The 17472-nt window shown below is 32.9% G+C and overlaps 1 protein-coding gene and 1 pseudogene across 2 annotated transcripts; both read right to left on the bottom strand.

The window, feature by feature from the left end:
* Positions 1 to 4815: 4815 nt before the first annotated feature.
* LOC129915964 (heterogeneous nuclear ribonucleoprotein 87F-like) lies at positions 4816 to 12839 on the bottom strand. Of its 2 annotated transcripts, none has more exons than XM_055995694.1 (5): positions 12599 to 12839; positions 11660 to 12134; positions 8166 to 8744; positions 7967 to 8100; positions 4816 to 5058 (listed from the first exon to the last, which is right to left on the bottom strand). In XM_055995694.1, exons 1-4 carry the CDS (start codon positions 12662 to 12664, stop codon positions 7970 to 7972), a joined length of 1251 nt encoding a protein of 416 aa, XP_055851669.1. In that variant the 5' UTR covers positions 12665 to 12839; the 3' UTR covers positions 4816 to 5058; positions 7967 to 7969. The 2 variants fall into 2 exon arrangements, with proteins under 2 accessions (XP_055851669.1, XP_055851667.1); XM_055995692.1 differs by lacking the exon at positions 4816 to 5058 and adding an exon at positions 5764 to 6337 and having other exon boundaries at positions 12599 to 12838.
* Positions 12840 to 14119: 1280 nt separating this feature from the next.
* LOC129914896 (cytoplasmic dynein 1 intermediate chain-like) lies at positions 14120 to 17305 on the bottom strand (annotated as a pseudogene).
* Between the last annotated feature and the right edge of the window lie 167 nt (positions 17306 to 17472).

Here is a 17472-nt window from a genome sequence, read left to right as displayed (position 1 = left end):
ATAGTAAGGTTAAATATGTACCTAACTTTCTAGTAATTTCTATTAGAAATTCATACAAAAAAAGGCTTTACTGTAAAGTTAATCATAAGCTATAAATTTACTAGAAAAGTAAGGTAAATTCCATTTTATTGGGGAGTCATCCCTATTTAAACTTTACATTAAAGTTAAATATACCAGAAATAAGGTGGTTCATACCTTATTTTTGCTCCGTGCAGATGGCAGCTCACCGTCGCGTCGCCCATGATAAACAGTTTGTCTTTTTTATTCTGTTTATTAATTATGGTTGTCTGCTTGTCGGTACTTATGTCCCGTAATTTAGTTTCTTTTGATGTAAAATAATTTGTGAAAATTAATTAACCCGAACAAAACAAAGAATTAAATTATAAAAAATGGAAAAAAGAAAAGAAGCAACAGTGGAGGAACAACCCTGTTAAAAAAAAACAAAGGATTTCATTCATGCTTCAATATTTACTATAGATAAGAAAAGGGGCGTTCACGATCTATTGTAAAAAAATAAAATTTTACATTTTTACTAAGCCTGTTGCACCAGATCGTGAATACCCCTTATGTCTATTTTTTTTTATAATTAACCGGTTTTTATTATCAGTAAGAGAGTCGTGATTCTGAAATAAACTCATTGTTTTAAGAGCATGTCTAAAGTCAGCTATTACATGAAGCCTCAAGAGGCGCGACTCTTTTTTCGAATTTTCTTTTGATAATCATTCTGTGAGGCGCGTACTATTACACGATGCCTCTTGAGTCGAAGACTTAAATTTGACATTTCTTTTTTGATTTAAGTATTGTTGTTGTTGTATTCCACCAAGAAGCAAAAAGAAATGAAAGGGAATGTTGAAAAAAGAAAGAGTGGAAAAAGAAACGTCAAAAAAGAGTCTCAGAATTTTGGCCCACGACCAGAGATGGCAGAGTAGATTACGTCAGGTAATCTACTCGGTTAACTACGCGTAGTTAATCGAATAAACTACTCGCTTGATTTGTTTCATGTACTACCTACATTTGCTACGTGCAATAACTACATAAAAAACGTTATATTTCAAAAATATTAAAAAATAAATAGCTGTGTTTTCGTGAGAATTTGGTTTCGTAAAGTAAAACCTTTTCAAAGAAACCACCCCAAGTCCATCTGGTTTCAAATATTCTATTCAAATTTACACTATCACAGCTATGTATTTCGATTTGAATAAGACTTTGACAATTTGGTGGTAAAATTGGCATTTCAAACTACATTTTGACGTCTAGCGCTACGTCTGCTACATTTAATTACGTTAACTACATTAAACTACGTTATCTACCTCATTTATGTAGTAGACGTAACAAATGTAGGAAATCAAAAAAAATCCAATTTTTGCCATCTCTGCCCACGACTCTCCGGTCGGATAATTTTTTGTTTTATCTTCTTTCTCTTTTGCACTCATTGGTTTTGAAAAGAGGCGCGCCTCTTGAGCAGAGATGGCAGAGTAGATTACGTCAGGTAATCTACTCGGTTAACTACGCGTAGTTAATCGAATAAACTACTCGCTTGATTTGTTTCATGTACTACCTACATTTGCTACGTGCAATAACTACATAAAAAACGTTATATTTCAAAAATATTAAAAAATAAATAGCTGTGTTTTCGTGAGAATTTGGTTTAGTAAAGTAAAACCTTTTCAAAGAAACCACCCCAAATCCATCTGGTTTCAAATATTCTATTCAAATTCACACTATCACAGCTATGTATTTCGATTTGAATAAGACTTTGACAATTTGGTGGTAAAGTTGGCATTTCAAACTACATTTTGACGTCTAGCGCTACGTCTGCTACATTTAACTACGTTAACTACATTAAACTACGTTAACTACCTCATTTATGTAGTAGACGTAACAAATGTAGGAAATCAAAAAAAAATCCCATTTTTGCCATCTCTGCTCTTGAGGCTTCATGTAATAGCTGACAAAGTGCAAAACAGTGAATAAAAGTGTGAACTTTTCAAGTGTTTTTTTATAATAAATAAGTAAGTTGCATCCAATTAAAAATAAGTTTCGTATGAATTTATTATACTTTTATATGTTTACGAAGTTTGTTTTTTGTTTTTTTTAACAATTTTTGTCTTTTTTTTGCGTTTTTTTTTTCAAAACACCATATATGGGTTATCATGTGTTGGCGACTTACATTACTGATTTTGGTGGGAATTTTATTTTTTTTTTGTAAAATGAATTCGAAGACTTTCTATGGAAAAAATAAGTGTGATAATGCTAAAACTGGTGATGGCTTTCGAAGTGATGACGATCTAGCTTCAGATTCTGACCCTTTTTAAAATCAAACAAGCCATCTCCGAGCATTTTTGCAAATCTGTAACACCTACAATGTCACGAAAAAGGGGATGCCTTTCAGCTTTGGCAGGTGATCAAAGCAGGGGCCCTATTTTGTATTACGAAACGAAAGGCAAAACAACGATACCCAGGACAACGATAGTCACGACATAGAGCGATTTAGTACAACGATAATACATGGTTGAAAATATTGCCAGATAAATTTGCTTCTTTGTTTTAATATTTGAGTATGTTTATATTTTTGTATGTTCATTGCAATCAGTGGAATTAAAATTGGATTCGAAGTTTGACAAATTTTTTTTTCTAAACAAGACAAACGAGAACGAAGGTCAAACGATAGGCAAATGACAGTCGTAAGGACTAACGAGTATCGTAAAATTCTAACGATTCTCGTTGAACACAATCGCATTTCAACGATAACGAAGTAATTTCAACGATAATCGTAATACAATATTACGATTGGTAAATAATAATATCGTGTTGATATTTGACAACCGTAATAAGGCTCTGCCTCTGAGGTGCGTTCTTTTTCTAACAATAGTTAACTATCGTTAACTTTTGTCGTTCCTAAACTACAAAATAGTTACGATTTGTAACTATTTGACAGATGAACATCGTTCCTAAACTCGTTTTTAAGTGTCAAATAGTTACAAATCGTAACTATTTCCAACTCACCTAAGGTGCGTTCTTTTTCTAACAATAGTCAACGATCGTTGTTATGTCAAAAATTATTGTTCAAGTGTCATTGTTAGAAATCGTTGGATTATTTACAAATCATTTAGGAACGATTTATTAGGTGTGTTTTTTATTACCACCGGGCTTAACTGGACAAATAAAACGCAGTCGGGGCTAAGCAATTTACATGTTAAATACAACAACACCTTAGCCCCGTGGGCTTACTTGTTTAGCCCGGAGATTTCTCTGGGCTTAACTTTTTGAACAGTTTTAAATCTGTGCTACCAAACTATTTTTTTCAAAAATTGTTTAGAATTTGTTTAAAAACGTGAAAAATCACTTTTGGAATAACAAAACGTATTTAACTAGTTTTGGTAGCATACATTCTTGTGTCTCTTTGTAAAATAAACAAGAAAAATACAAGAAATACCCGAAAGCGAAAATATGACAACTCTAAATTTTTGTTGTTTTCGGAACATTCAATGTGCAGTGCTGCCAAGATTTCAGGTTAAGCCCCGAGGCGTTTTTTTTGTCCAGTTAAGACTGGTGGTAATAAAAAACACACCTATTGTTAGAGATTGTTAGACTGTCAAACCACCAGCTAAATTTCTTTTGAGAATACTTTTATTTCCATTATTATAACAAAAAAATTTGTTTTTTATTTAAAATAAATTATCTTTCATCAAAAAATTACAAAACTCTCTTTTTATTTTCATTTTTCCCGCTTATTTCCAAAAGAAAAAACATCTTTGAGTTTGTTTTGTAAACAAAACATCCACTTTGACACATCAACAATCTCATGAATGTTTAACTCATATCATGGAGGTGAGTTGGAAATAGTTACGATTTGTAACTATTTGACACTTCAAAACGAGTTTCGAACGATGTTCATCTGTCAAATAGTTACAAATCGTAACTATTTTGTAGTTTAGGAACGACAAAAGTTAACGATAGTTAACAATAGTTAACTATTGTTAGAAAAAGAACGCACCTCTAGATCATATGAGTTGAACATTCATGAGATTGTTGATGTGTCAAAGTGTATGTTTTGTTTACAAAACAAATGCAAAGATTTTTTTTCTTTTGGAAAAAAGCGGAAAAAATGAAAATAAAAAGAGAGTTTTGTAATTTTTTGATGAAAGATAATTTATTGTGAATAAAAAACAGTTTTTTTGTTATAATAATGGAAATAAAAGTATTCTCAAAAGAAATTTGTTTGATGGTTTGACAGTATCTCTAACAATAAATCGTTCCTAAATGATTTGTAAAAAATCCAACGATTTCTAACAATGGCACTTCAACAATAATTTTTGACATAACAACGATCGTTGACTATTGTTAGAAAAAGAACGCACCTTTGCCGTTAGAATGTACACACGTGACATGTGAGCCTCAAAAAAATATTCTTTCGTTTTAGTTTGGCCAAACGCTTTTCTCGTTTTACTACCACTTATTTGAAATTAAATTTGCGGGTGTTTTAGGCAAAGGGGTACCTTAGGTATAACTGATCTTTGGAGAAGAAGATCATGTGTTAATTGTAGTACTAGATCTACTCATAGGTAAACTACCACCTCCAATGGAACGGAACTTATGTTGAATGATTTTGAAAACGCTCAACGCCACTTTTCATTTGATACACTCGGGGCCGAAAATGAGCAATTCCTATTACCTACCACCAAAATCAATTATGTAATCCAGCAAGAAGCAATTCTTAATCTTAATCCACTGTAAAAAAAAAAAAAACAAATTCAAACAAAACAATCTTTTTTTTAATTATTTTTATTAAAATCATATAATATGCACAAAAAGAAGTTTATCATCAATACAACAAAAGCATGTTGGAGACGACAATTACGCACGCGACACTCTCTGTAAAGTAAAAGTTAGTTTTTGAAACTCACCACAAGCCACGCTGCGGTCCTTAGAGTGTTCTTTCCAAAAACAATACCAACAAGGAACCATCAGAAGGCACGCATAGCGATGCTGTTTTCACGACGCCTTTCTTTTGTTGGCAATCAGGATCATGCAGTAGTTCAACGAACCTAAAATGTTCTTGGAACGAGATACATACACAAGCAATTCATTAGTTCAATCGGTCGATACAAAATTGAGAGTAATTTTTTGGTTTTCCTGTGTTTTTATTTTTTCTTCCTGGCTGTTTTGCATATTTTTGCATTTTGATAAAAAATTCAAAAAATCTGCCAACTCGACTTTGGTAAAGCTCCTGCTAACTACCTCACAACATCATTGAATTTTGTTTTATTCAAATGATTTTATTTTTAGTATTTTTGATAGAAGAACAAACTTTGGTTTGCTGACTCTACCTCGTCATATTTTTTTTTACTTGTTGATGAATCTCTCACATTTTCTCTGTCTGTCTCTTTCACTGTCACTGGCTGTGGGTTGTTTTGCTGGGATTTAAAATCATTTCAAATCTTAAAATTAATTTCTACAAGAAATAATTTATATACCTGAAAAATCGTTAACGAGCAAATACGAGGAATCTAATTTCATGATGACAAAAAAAATATACATCAATTACAGATTTGAAAAATTCCTCTCGCTCAAAAAATTTCGAAAAAAAAGCTTAAAAATGAATAACTACAAATGTTACATTGGTTTTTTTTCTATTTTTTTCTTTGTTTTTGTTTTATTAATTCTTACACAGATAGTTGTAGTAATTAATGTCTTACTAATAGTACTTATTTATTCAGATTAATATTATTGGTGGACGAACTGTAAAACCAGAAATACAGCGGTTTTCTATTATGTCGTTCTTGCCTCGATTCTTTTTTTTTTCTTTTTTATAAAATTTTAAACAAAAAAATCAACGCTATTTTTGACAGAAGTTCTTAATTTTGTTTTTTGTTATTTTTGTGGAGGGAAAATTATGTTTTAGAGTCATAAATATATGATTTTTTATTTATATATAAATAATGTGTATTTTGTTTGTTTGATATTTTCTTTAAAAAAAAAGCTTTAAAACTATTATATTTTTAAGTTCAATTTTCTAAAAAAATCTCAAGTTGGTCAAAAGAAAATAAATGCAAATTTTTTTAATAAAAAAATAAACAAGATAGATGATGGGACTACATACTACCTATTGTTTGTAATAAATATTATTTAATCATGATGATTCGGCTACGCACGCAGTAAAATTTTATTTAGCTTTCTGCTTTTCTTGGTTTTTTGTTTGTATTTTAGTCAAGGTAGGAACTAAATTCCTCAGTTATCTACCTCATCGCTTGTTTTTTTGATTTTTTTTTCTTTATTTCTTAGAATTCTGCCTATCTTCTGTCACATTCTTCTGTCTGTATATTTGCATTTTTACCTATATTCGTAAAAAGAAAAAAATGTAAATTATAATTTATATAGTTTTTTGGTTTTTCTTCTTAACTTAAATGTCTAAAAGAGAAATAATAAGATTTTTTTAATACATATTTTGTACTTGTGCTACAAACAATGGTTCACTTTTTTTGTGGAATTGTTGAGGTTATAAAAACATGTACAAACAATTGAAGATTATAATTTCATAGTTTAGTAGCGTTTTCGTTTGGTAATCCGAAAGAACTCTCATATTCCGGATGCCAGAAGAAAAAATGGCAATTCGGTTTTGGTTCGGAAGCTTGTGTGTAAGACTATCATTTCAAATTAGAAAATAATACATTCACCCTGAGTGAGTGTGCTTCCCGTTTTATTTTATCTTCAAATTTCTATTTTTTAGGAACTGTTATCTAGCGGTAAACGAACGCTTTAAGAAGCATTTTTGATGCTTCCGGACAACCAAACGAAAATACTTGAAGTGAAAGAATCTCCCAAATAAATTTAAGGCTTAGTTTTCTCCTGGAAATACTTACATATAAACATGAAATTAGGAAAACAAAAAAAGCTATAGCAATATTAATAAAGTCAATCGGCAGTTAATTAAAAAGAAGGAAAAGTGGAAACACAAAATTTAAACAATTTTATGAAATAATGCACAGTACTGTTCGAAAAATTTTGGTCAAACATCTTACTATCTACCCTTTTCGGGATTAGATCTTGGAATTTAGGAACGCTTTGCGGTTTTTTGCAGTAGGTAGAAGCATATCGTTGAACACTGCATTAAAGTCGATGTTATTATCAATAGGGGCTGCATATGGCTCGGGATAGCAGTCGAATACGATCCGAAGTGATTTAGTGGAAAAAAATGAGAACAATCAGTTGGGTAAACAAAACCAAGAAACCATGTCATTGAATTTAAAAAAGTATTGTGATACTGGGACTACCGATAGGAAGAAAAGCTCAAAAAAGACAACCCCAATAAAGATTGTACAGTCATCGGCAACAAATTAAAAAAAAAGTTTCACTGAAATTTTTCGAACGGCACAGGCTCAGATTTGTATTAATTTTGAGGTCATGAGACTCAAAGAAGACAATTCGGTGATAGAAACAACTTTGTTTTCTTAAACAGAATTTTGAGTGAACTAAGTATTAATTTGCCTTTAAAAAAATAAAAATCAACTGATGTTTTTATTTTAATTTTACATTCAATTTGGTCCTTTCGATAATTTAAACCTTTTTTCCGGATAATTGGATTAACTAAACAAAAATTATCAATATCCTTTCTAACGGACAAAAAATTTTATTTAATTTAGCCAAAAAATGTTTACTACCTTTGTAATAACACTCGAAAATACACGAACACACGCATTACACATTTTGTTTTGTTTTAATAGAATAACAACTTGTCTATTTTCAACTATAGTCTTTCTAATTCTGTTTTCATCGATATTAGTTTATTTGTACAGTTTAATTTTGGGAGAAACACTTAATACTTTGGAAACTTTTGTAGTTAATCTGATTTACTATAATTTTTAGGTCAACATTCTTGTCAGTCTCATTTTCATTCTGTTGCAACAACGAAAACTACCTTTTTTTATAAGAGAGAAGAAGAAAAGTAAATGTGTAAGCAACTTACCTATTAATACCTCCTGTTTCCACCGCCCATGTTTCCACCACCCATATTTCCACCCATGTTTCCTTGTCCACCACCATAGTTGCCTCCTCCGAAGCCACCACCACCACCGCCGCCTTGGTTACCCATACCACCGGCTTTAAAAAAAAAGAAAAATTAGATTAACAATTGAAATAGAATTTGAGCAACAATAATAAATTACCGTTTTTGTGGAAGCCACCACCGCCGCCGGAACCACCTCCGTATGGAGCGGCTCTGTTATTTCCAAAGTTATTTCTCGCTGGGCCACCTCCATAACTTTGTTGGTAGTCGTTGCCGAAGTTACCTCCGCTGCCGCCACCACCACCACCGCTTCCCCAGTTTCCGCCTTGGTTGCCACCGGAACCACCTCCAAATCCACCACCGGATCCACCACCACTGCTCCAGTCGTTACCGCCGCCACCACCACCGGCATTGTTGTTCCATGGTGCTGGTTGACTGTTCCAGTTACCACCTCCACCGCTACCACCTTGGTTGTAGCCACCACCGCCATTGTTTCCAAAGTTACCAGAGTTGCCACCCCAGTTGTTGCCTTGGCCGCCGCGACCACCGCCGCCGCCGCCACCTCCCCAGTTTCCTTGGCGATCTCCGCCACGACCACCGCCCATGCCTCCACGGCCACCGCCGCCTCCGCCGCCACCTCCGCGACCGCCACCACCACCGCCGCCACCGCTCATGTCCTGTTTGGCAATGGCTTTCTTAACATCCAAAAGTTTGCTCTTGATGTTGTGGGTCTTTTGCACTAAAAAAAAATATATTAAATAAAAATATGCAAATTAGCTATTTTTGTTCAAAAATCTAAAAATTGAACTTTGAGCAAGCAATTAACATTATAATTTTTTCTAATTTCATTTCTAGACGGTTCCTTGAAAGTTCTTATTTCTGAGTTCATTCAAAGTATAATAGGCGGTGATTAAAGCTCTTTAATTGTTTGTTCACAAAAAAATAAAAGAAAATACATAATAATAAAATAACTTTCATTCTAACTATGTACAATAATAAATGTAGAGAAAACGATAAATTTATTGGTTAAAAAAAACTTAACTTCAAAAACAAAGTTAAACTTTTGTAGTAGTCTCACCTATCTACCTACCCTAAATCCGAGATTTACCGAATCAGATTTAGAATAAATCTCGAGATTTGTTCTAGATCTACTAACTCTCGGATTTAGGGTAGGTAAAGCAGAACGTTTTTTCTCATCAAGAAAGTAAAAAAAAAAGAGCGAGGATTTCAAAGTGAACTATTGGTGAGCGGTGAGGCTATCCAAGTGTTACGGAATGTAAAATTAAAAGCCAATTAACACAGTTGTATATTTATTTACATTGATTTATTTGTAGTTTTAGCATCACCCAATTGGCCCATACTTAGGGTTATCATTTGGTTGGTATATGCAAAGCTTGGTATTTGTTTTTCCTTTTTTTTATCTTTCCAGAGAAATGGCAAATTTTCTTGCTTCCTAGGGAAAATCTGGAAAAGGATTATTTGTCAATGTACGTTTTTAATGTCTTTCATTTGTGTATAAGCTTATTGGCCAGTCATTTAAGGCATCCTAGGTCGCAAATAATTGCAGTGGTATGAGTATGCTTGGGATGTTGGTACCAGTGGCAGTGTTGTGCCAGCGGTTTAAAACCAAGTTTGCCGCGGAAAATTCTCCAGTTTCATACGAATCATGCTTCGAGATGTACTCTCACAGGTAAAAACTCTCCGATTGTATGAAATCGAATAAACTTACAAAATACTTTTTTGACAAGGATCTATACTGAACAGATCTGTAAGATCTTACTACAACATTAGATGAGCCTAACAATATAATCATAATTAGGGATGGGATCCCCATGCAAATGCATGTTTTATTGGGAACACCTTGGAAGCAAGGAAAAAAAATTATACGTTACTGAAAGTTTTTCTTCCTGATTTTTTCAAAGAAAATTAATAAATATTTTTTTAAAATTATGTAGTTATAAATGCATCTTTTAAATTCATATTTTCTATGTTAAGCGCATATTTAAGTACATGAAAATCGTATTCATAATCATAATTATATTTTAAAATGCAAATAAATGTTTAATTTTCTTATTATTCCATTTAATAGTGTCCGGATACTAGACGCTACAAAAAAAAAACAGTTCTGAGCTATTTTGCAAGACACAAAGAGCTAGTCGCTCAGCGACTAAAATGACAGCTGTCGAAAAATTCGCTTTCCAAAATCGCCGAAAAATGAGTGAACAGAATGCAGTCACGCGACGAACTGTCAAAAAAAAAAAAAAAAAAATGCCTTTAAAAAAATCAATTATTGAGCGAATCGCTGAGCGACTACATTCTGTTCCCGATGGGCAACTTCCATACAAATTTCACATTTTTAACAGCAGTTATTTTAGTCGCCGAGCGACGCATTCTGGTCAGCTCTTCGATTTTTTTGTTTAAGGTGACTGGAATGTAAAACAAATATAATTAACAAAAGAATAACACCTCATTTAAGCAGATTTATCCGTAAATTTAAATACAAATTTAGGCACCAAACAGTTTCGCTCCCGAGAAATCAACCCTTAACTTTTTCATGTACTTTTAATAGCTACTAGCTACGGTCGAGTAGAAAAAAACCGGTTATGGTTTGTGTTTGAGGCAAACGAACGCAGCCTTTCTTAAAAAAAGAATGTGTTAATTACAAGACGGGTGCCTTTTACTAAGAATTTCATTTCTACACTAAATAAAAATACAGTAGAGATCCAGTATAACGAATGCCGATATAACGAATGATCGATATTACGAACACTTTTTAAGTCCATTAAGAAAGTGTTCTATATAACGAACAAATAACGAAAATCGGAAAATAAAAACAAATAAACTTACAAACAAATTCGAAAGAAACTCTTGACTATAAATGTGTTAATATCTTCTTGTACGTATGTTTATGATAATATTGGAAGATACAAACACAATTTTCCATTACTTAAGTGTTTTTTTTTTTCGCTTGTTTTGTTACATATGTCCTGCATAATTGCCTTTGGGTATGCAAACAAACAGATGCTCAAAATATCAAACGGATTTTTTGTTGTTTAACGTTTCGTGGCGTTCTTTTTTGCTCGTTTAAGTAGAGTATGAAGTAAAATAATAAAAAAAAAATACAATTGTACATAGTATTTACCTAAGGACTTGTATAAAAAAACGTCTTCAATTTAACGAATTTTCTATATAAAGAATTGACACTGGACATTATATCATTCGTTGTACTGGGCCACCACTGTATTTTGTTTCTCTGACTTGGTTGACGATATTAAGGGAGGATTGATTTGGTTGGTGTATCTACGTGCTTGTTTGAACATCAATAATGACTGCTACGATCGACTGTACTAACAAGCCGAGTAAGAGTCTAGGTCTACTGTACTATCATTTCTTGATTAAAAATATTCAAATTTAGAAATTTTTAAACAGCTGCTTAGCATGCATCGCAGCTGTGCTAATACTATCGCTCAGATATAATATAATTAAAACGAAATGAATGTTATTTTTTTTCGAATGATAACACCTAAATTCGATTTAATCATGTTTACCGTCAACCGATATAGATACAATAATTACCGAACAAAGACATTTCAATTATTTAAGCTGCTAATTAAGTTTGCATGATTTATAGGTAATTAAAAAAAATATACTTACACACTACTTTGTCCACTGGATCATAATCATCGAATTCAACAAATGCAAAACCGCGTCGTTTGCCGGTTTCTTTGTCCGTCACAATATTGACACTCAAAATTGTACCGAAATCCTTAAAGTAATCACGAATGCATGCTTCATCGTGATCATCACGCAGACCGCCAACAAACAATTTCTTAACAGTGGCTCCGGCATTGGGGCTGTCAATTTCTTGGCGGGGTACAGCGCGCTTTGGTTCGACAACACGTCCATCGATTTTATGGGGGCGGGCATTTTGAGCATTGTCAACCATGTACGATTGCGAGTAGGTGATGAAACCGAAACCACGCGAACGTTTGGTTTTTGGATCTTTCATTACTACAACATCGACAATGTTGCCCCATTTTTGAAAATGGCCTTTTAGAGAATCGTCAGTGGTGCGGTAATCCAAACCACCAATGAACAGTTTTCTCATGTGTTCGGGTTCAGTGATACCCTTAAATGAATTGAATAAAAAAAAGAAGAGACAAAGTAGAAATTAAAAATGGCTTCCTTTTTTTTGCATTCAAAAAGTTGTTATACAGAAAATAAAAAAAGATATTTGAGAAGATGAGGACATCATCATGATTCACCCCAAAAAAAATACTTAAATCAACTCAATAAAAGACTACAAAGTATTAATTTACATAATTTATTTAAGAAATGTCTTTTATTAAAGGTAACGCCGACAAATGAAACCAGACCAAGCCGGCAAAGGTGGTCTTTAATTAGTCCGCCATTTTGTGTTAAATTTTCATTTTTTTTTAAGATTTTACATATTTAAGCAAGGTTTATAATAAAAACTGAATTTAATTTAATAACAAAACTTTAATAATTAATTATAATTTACAAGAAAAACAATTTTGCACTTAATTTACAGATTTTAGATAAAAAAATTCTAAATTTTATTTTTGCACTTACCTCTTCATCGTAGTTGCCGTTTGAATTACCATTACGATTATCATTACCATTTTCATTGTCCGACATTTTGAAAGGTTTTATTTATATAGTAAAAAAAAAGATTGAAACAAATATTTTTTTAAAATTAATTAAATTATGCTTTTAAGAAAAAATTTTTTTTCCCATACACACGCGAAACACGAAGGAAGAACAACTTTCGTGAAAAAGATGGTGGAATCGAATGAATGAAAAAAGATGACGAAGACCTCGCCAAAAAAAAATTAGGCTAATGTTGCCGGCGACGGCGTAATTTGCTCGGCTAGCCGGTAGCAGTGAAGTCAGCTTGCGGCTTGTTTGTGAGAATAATTATTTGTAAGGAAGTGTTTACACTAAGAGGGTTTACACTTTTCAATTTGTTTGAAGAGTATGGTTTGATTAGGACTGTTAAAGCCTGTTTTTAGGTGTGTTTTTTTATTACAACTGGTCTTAACTGAACAAAAAAAAACGCAGTCGGGGCTAAGCAATTTACATGTTAAATACAACAACACTTTAGTCCCGTGGGCTTAGTTGTTTAGCCCGGAGATTTTTCTGGGCTTAACTTTTTGAACAGTTTTAAATCTGTGCTACCAAACTAATTTTTTCAGAAATTGTTTAGAATTTGTTTACAAACGTGAAAACTTACGTTTGGAATGATAAAATATATTTAACTAGGTTTACTAGCATACATTATTGTATTTTTTTTGTAAAACATACATGAAAATATAGGAAAAACTCGAAAGCGAAAAATATGACAACTCTAAATATTTGTTGTGTCTTGTGTTTTCGGAACATTCAATATACAGTGCTGCCAAGATTTCAGGTTAAGCCCCAATGCTTTTTTTTTGTCCAGTTAAGCCCGGTGGTAATAAAAAACACACCTTTTGTGTGTTAAGCCTTAACTACATTGGCTCAAAAAGTGAAAAAGTACAAAAGTGAAAATTTTCAAACGCATTTTTGTATGGTTTTTCGGACTGGAAAATTAAAATAAATGATGCAGAATGCTTATTTCTCCGTCCAAAAATCAATTTGTAAACTCTTTTTTACAAAAAAATCCCACTAGCGAGAAAAAAAATATTTTCACTTTTGTACTTTTTTAAAAAGTGGTGAATGTAGTTAAGCCTTTATTGTTTGAAATAATTTTGCAAATTATCTCAATTCGAATGTCAAATAGCATAGGAAATTTTTTAAATTAGAAGGCCGCCTCCACAGGAGATAATTTTTGTCATGTTGACGTGTCTTAACAAGAAATGTCTTGTGTCGAAAAATGTCGAATTTGACAGATGTGTTTTTTTTTCTTTTGGAAGTGCAGTTTTTTCATTATTTTTTGTCCTCTCATGAGCAAGGTTGTCTCCGTAGTAGCGGACGACAAAATATATTTGTTTGTTTTGCGAATTTTTGCATGTTTAATGTTGAATTGAATTAGATTTCATGAAATGGTATATACTTTTGAGTTTATTTATTTATTTTGAATTTATTTAACAGGTATTAGGTGTGTTTTTTTGTTTATCTATATAGATTTTGTGCAAAAAAACGACATCGAGATTTTTGAAATGAAAACAATTTACGTGTTAATTACAACAAAAACTTTATCTGTATAGATTTTTGAAAAATCCAGATAATTATCCAGATTTTACTTTCTCTCGATAGAAAACAGTACTGCCAAGGTACATTACACTTATTAAATGTCAGATTCCAATAAACGACAGCTGCAGTTGACAGATATATGACAAAAAAAAATTTAATATTTAAAATTGAATTCAATTAGGAATAACAAACAACACAAATCAATGTAAGTATAAGCATATTTTTTGGAAAAAGATGAAAATTGTACGATAAACTTTGGTTTTTTTTTTAATTTAATAATTTTAGGATTCACGTGTTTGCAAGAGTGCGATATCTTCCCCAAAATTAAAGAAAAAAACCTGAAAAGGAGATGGAAAGTAAATCAATTTATTCTTACAATGAACTAGCGTATTAATCTTTTTTTCTAGGAATTATTTCACAAAAGAAGAATTCTGTGTACTATGCGCTTGGGTCTTAATCGTGTCGGTACCTTCAACCCTCACAGCCAAAATGTAATGTCAAATGCTCTTGGAATGCGCGCTCGTTTGCGAAAACGTCTATTCTTAGACGATCAACATGAATAAATGATAACAAAGCTCTTGTTGTTAATAAATTGCATCGTTAGAATGCCCACCACAAAAACAGTCTCTTACATTTTTAAAATGATACACGTCATGTATGCGTGCGCTGCGAAGAAAAGCAAATACAAACATACCTCCCGACACATATTCCCCCAGGAAACACTTTTCATCCCAAACAGCAGACAGCAACAAGCAAGACAATCCTAACATTGCATTATGCAGCTCATTCAACACCCAAAAATCCTTCAGCTCCCGTTGATGAAAAACCATTTCATAAGAGATCGCTTCACTGCGTTCAAACTTGGACGACATGTGCATGATAAGTGAAGTGTGGAAACAAATGGCATGTTGAAAGTGGTAATTGTTTCAGAGCATCATTTAGCTCCCCAATTGGTTGCAGGTAATATTTTTATTGATTCTCCTTTTTTGGTTCGATATATTCCTTATGTACTCTGCCTGCATTGATGTCGTTTTGTTTCTGTAGGACATGTCTTCTACAAATGGGTCTAAAGCCCCCATCGAGCTCCCGAGAAAATCTGCATGAATCTTCTTCGCAATTGCTTTCCCCTCCTAAACAGTTATGCAGAGGGAGGAATTAAGGCAAAACACATGGATTCCCAACCCAACTTAACCAACCCTACAACTGGACATCCGGGTCTGAACAACTCGAGTACGGCAGACTTTTTAAACTAAGTTTATCCATGTATTATATTTGTTTATATTTTATAACTTTGTCATTATTATTTAACGTTAGACCCCCTTTGTGCCATCAAAATTTTAAATGTATCTTAGAAATAAGTTATTTTATTATTAAATTGCAAATTGCAAAATTAAAACGTAATCCGTTTTGCTTTTTCTCATTAAGATTTATCTGACAAGTTTCCAATCCGATATGAAAATTAAATGAACAAATTTGTGCGCGCCTCACTGCATAATCTCGGAACTGCACTTTTACATCAGACTTACAAAATGTTTCCATAAAAAATTCAACACATAACTTTGTATTAGTTTTTAGAAATAAAAAACATACTCAAAGAAAGAATTACTCAGCTTTTGACAAAATTTACCTATATATTTATTTAACATTTTTGTTTCATGTTTTTTTTTTTTTCATAAGTAGGTACCTACTCAGTAAATACTCTTTTACTAATTTTCATTATCATACATACACAAAACAAAAAAAAAAACAATCACCGATGCCGAGGGCACTTCGGTATTCCATAAATCAAGGCGACCACTGCCGTCGACAGAAGCGAACAAGGCGGGATGAATTGGAGACCATAACATAATTTGAATTTTCTTCAAATGAATATAATGGTTTAGTGTCCTACAAGTAAATACAAAAAATGTAATACATATTGGTCGTTATAGTAGATATTAAATTTCACCTTAAGACTCCATAACTTTATTGTCCAATCAATGGACGATGTAAGAAACAAATCACCAAAATCTGTTGTAGATTGATTTGGATGAGTTGATATTCCCGTCACTGGACCCAAATGTTTCTCATAGACTTCAGACACACCCGAACGTATTCCATGTCGATAAGCTTGAGTAGAAACAACAATTTATTTATAAGCAAATGAAAAATCACAACAAACTTTTACCATAATAAACATTGCCATCTTCACTACCCATAACCAGATTGTTAATCTCATTCGATGGAAAGGACATGCAACTGATAGCAATTGGGTTCGATTGCCGTGGCTGCAATTCCAGTGTATCTCCATGAGCAAAGCTTGCCATCGGATGAGATCGATAACACATTGTCTGCATTCTGTGTGCCAACCATTTGCAAACAATACACTGGATGCGTATGTGCAGTTGCACTTAGAGGTGCTCTGCTGGTTTAGCAAAGCATGTTGACATAACGGCACTTTGACAATGGAATACATCTTCGGGTGTTTGTTTTTTATATTTTGTGTTCCAGACCATTACAACACCATCTGGTTCATTGTGACTCTCCTTAAAAAATTTAGTGGGTTTTAGATAGAATCGTAGAAAAAAATACAAATGCAAACCTCATGATTGTGATATGAAACAACAACCAGTTCAGGAAAATGTGTTGGCCAATCCATTGAAGTGACGCATCGATTCTTAGACCATCGGTCTTCGTGGAAATCTCGATTCAATGACAACCTAGCATGTGTCCTCTCATCGTTTGACTCCTATCACCACCTCCAATGTATTCGGTGTAGATGTCGACATTCTCAGATAGAGCCCTTTCGAAGACACGTCCAGCGGGTAAAACAAACCTTTGAAAGTCCGCCGACAAGATGATCATCTGTTTTTGTTCTTCCGATAGTTCCTTAACTGAAAGCACAAATGTTAAATTAATGTAAAGAGAGGAGAGAAAAAATTCACTTACTTTATTTTTCTCTTCAGGTTCTTTTTTGTGTTCAAGTGGTGTTATGGCTGATGCAACTTCCTTCATAGTGGGCAAACCATGTGGTAGAATTCCTGGTGGTAGTTTGGAATGGAACCCATTGTCGATGTGTGGCAGCGATCTCTGTTCGTCATCTCCTTGGGCATCATAAGTAAGCATAGGTAAAACAGGAACAATTCTACGATTTTTTTTGTTTGTTTTTTTTTTTCTCCCATTTTGTTTAGAGCTTTGTTTTATTAAATTTTAATTTTTTAAATAAAAAAGCAAAAGCAAACTTTTTGACAGACAGTTGTCAAAGTAAATGTTCAGTGCTGCCAAATTTTAAC

The sequence above is a fragment of the Episyrphus balteatus genome, chromosome 3, assembly GCF_945859705.1.
Source record: "Episyrphus balteatus chromosome 3, idEpiBalt1.1, whole genome shotgun sequence".
In the NCBI taxonomy this organism is placed as follows: Eukaryota; Metazoa; Arthropoda; class Insecta; order Diptera; family Syrphidae; genus Episyrphus; species Episyrphus balteatus.
This window is presented reverse-complemented; position numbering and strand designations above follow the sequence as displayed.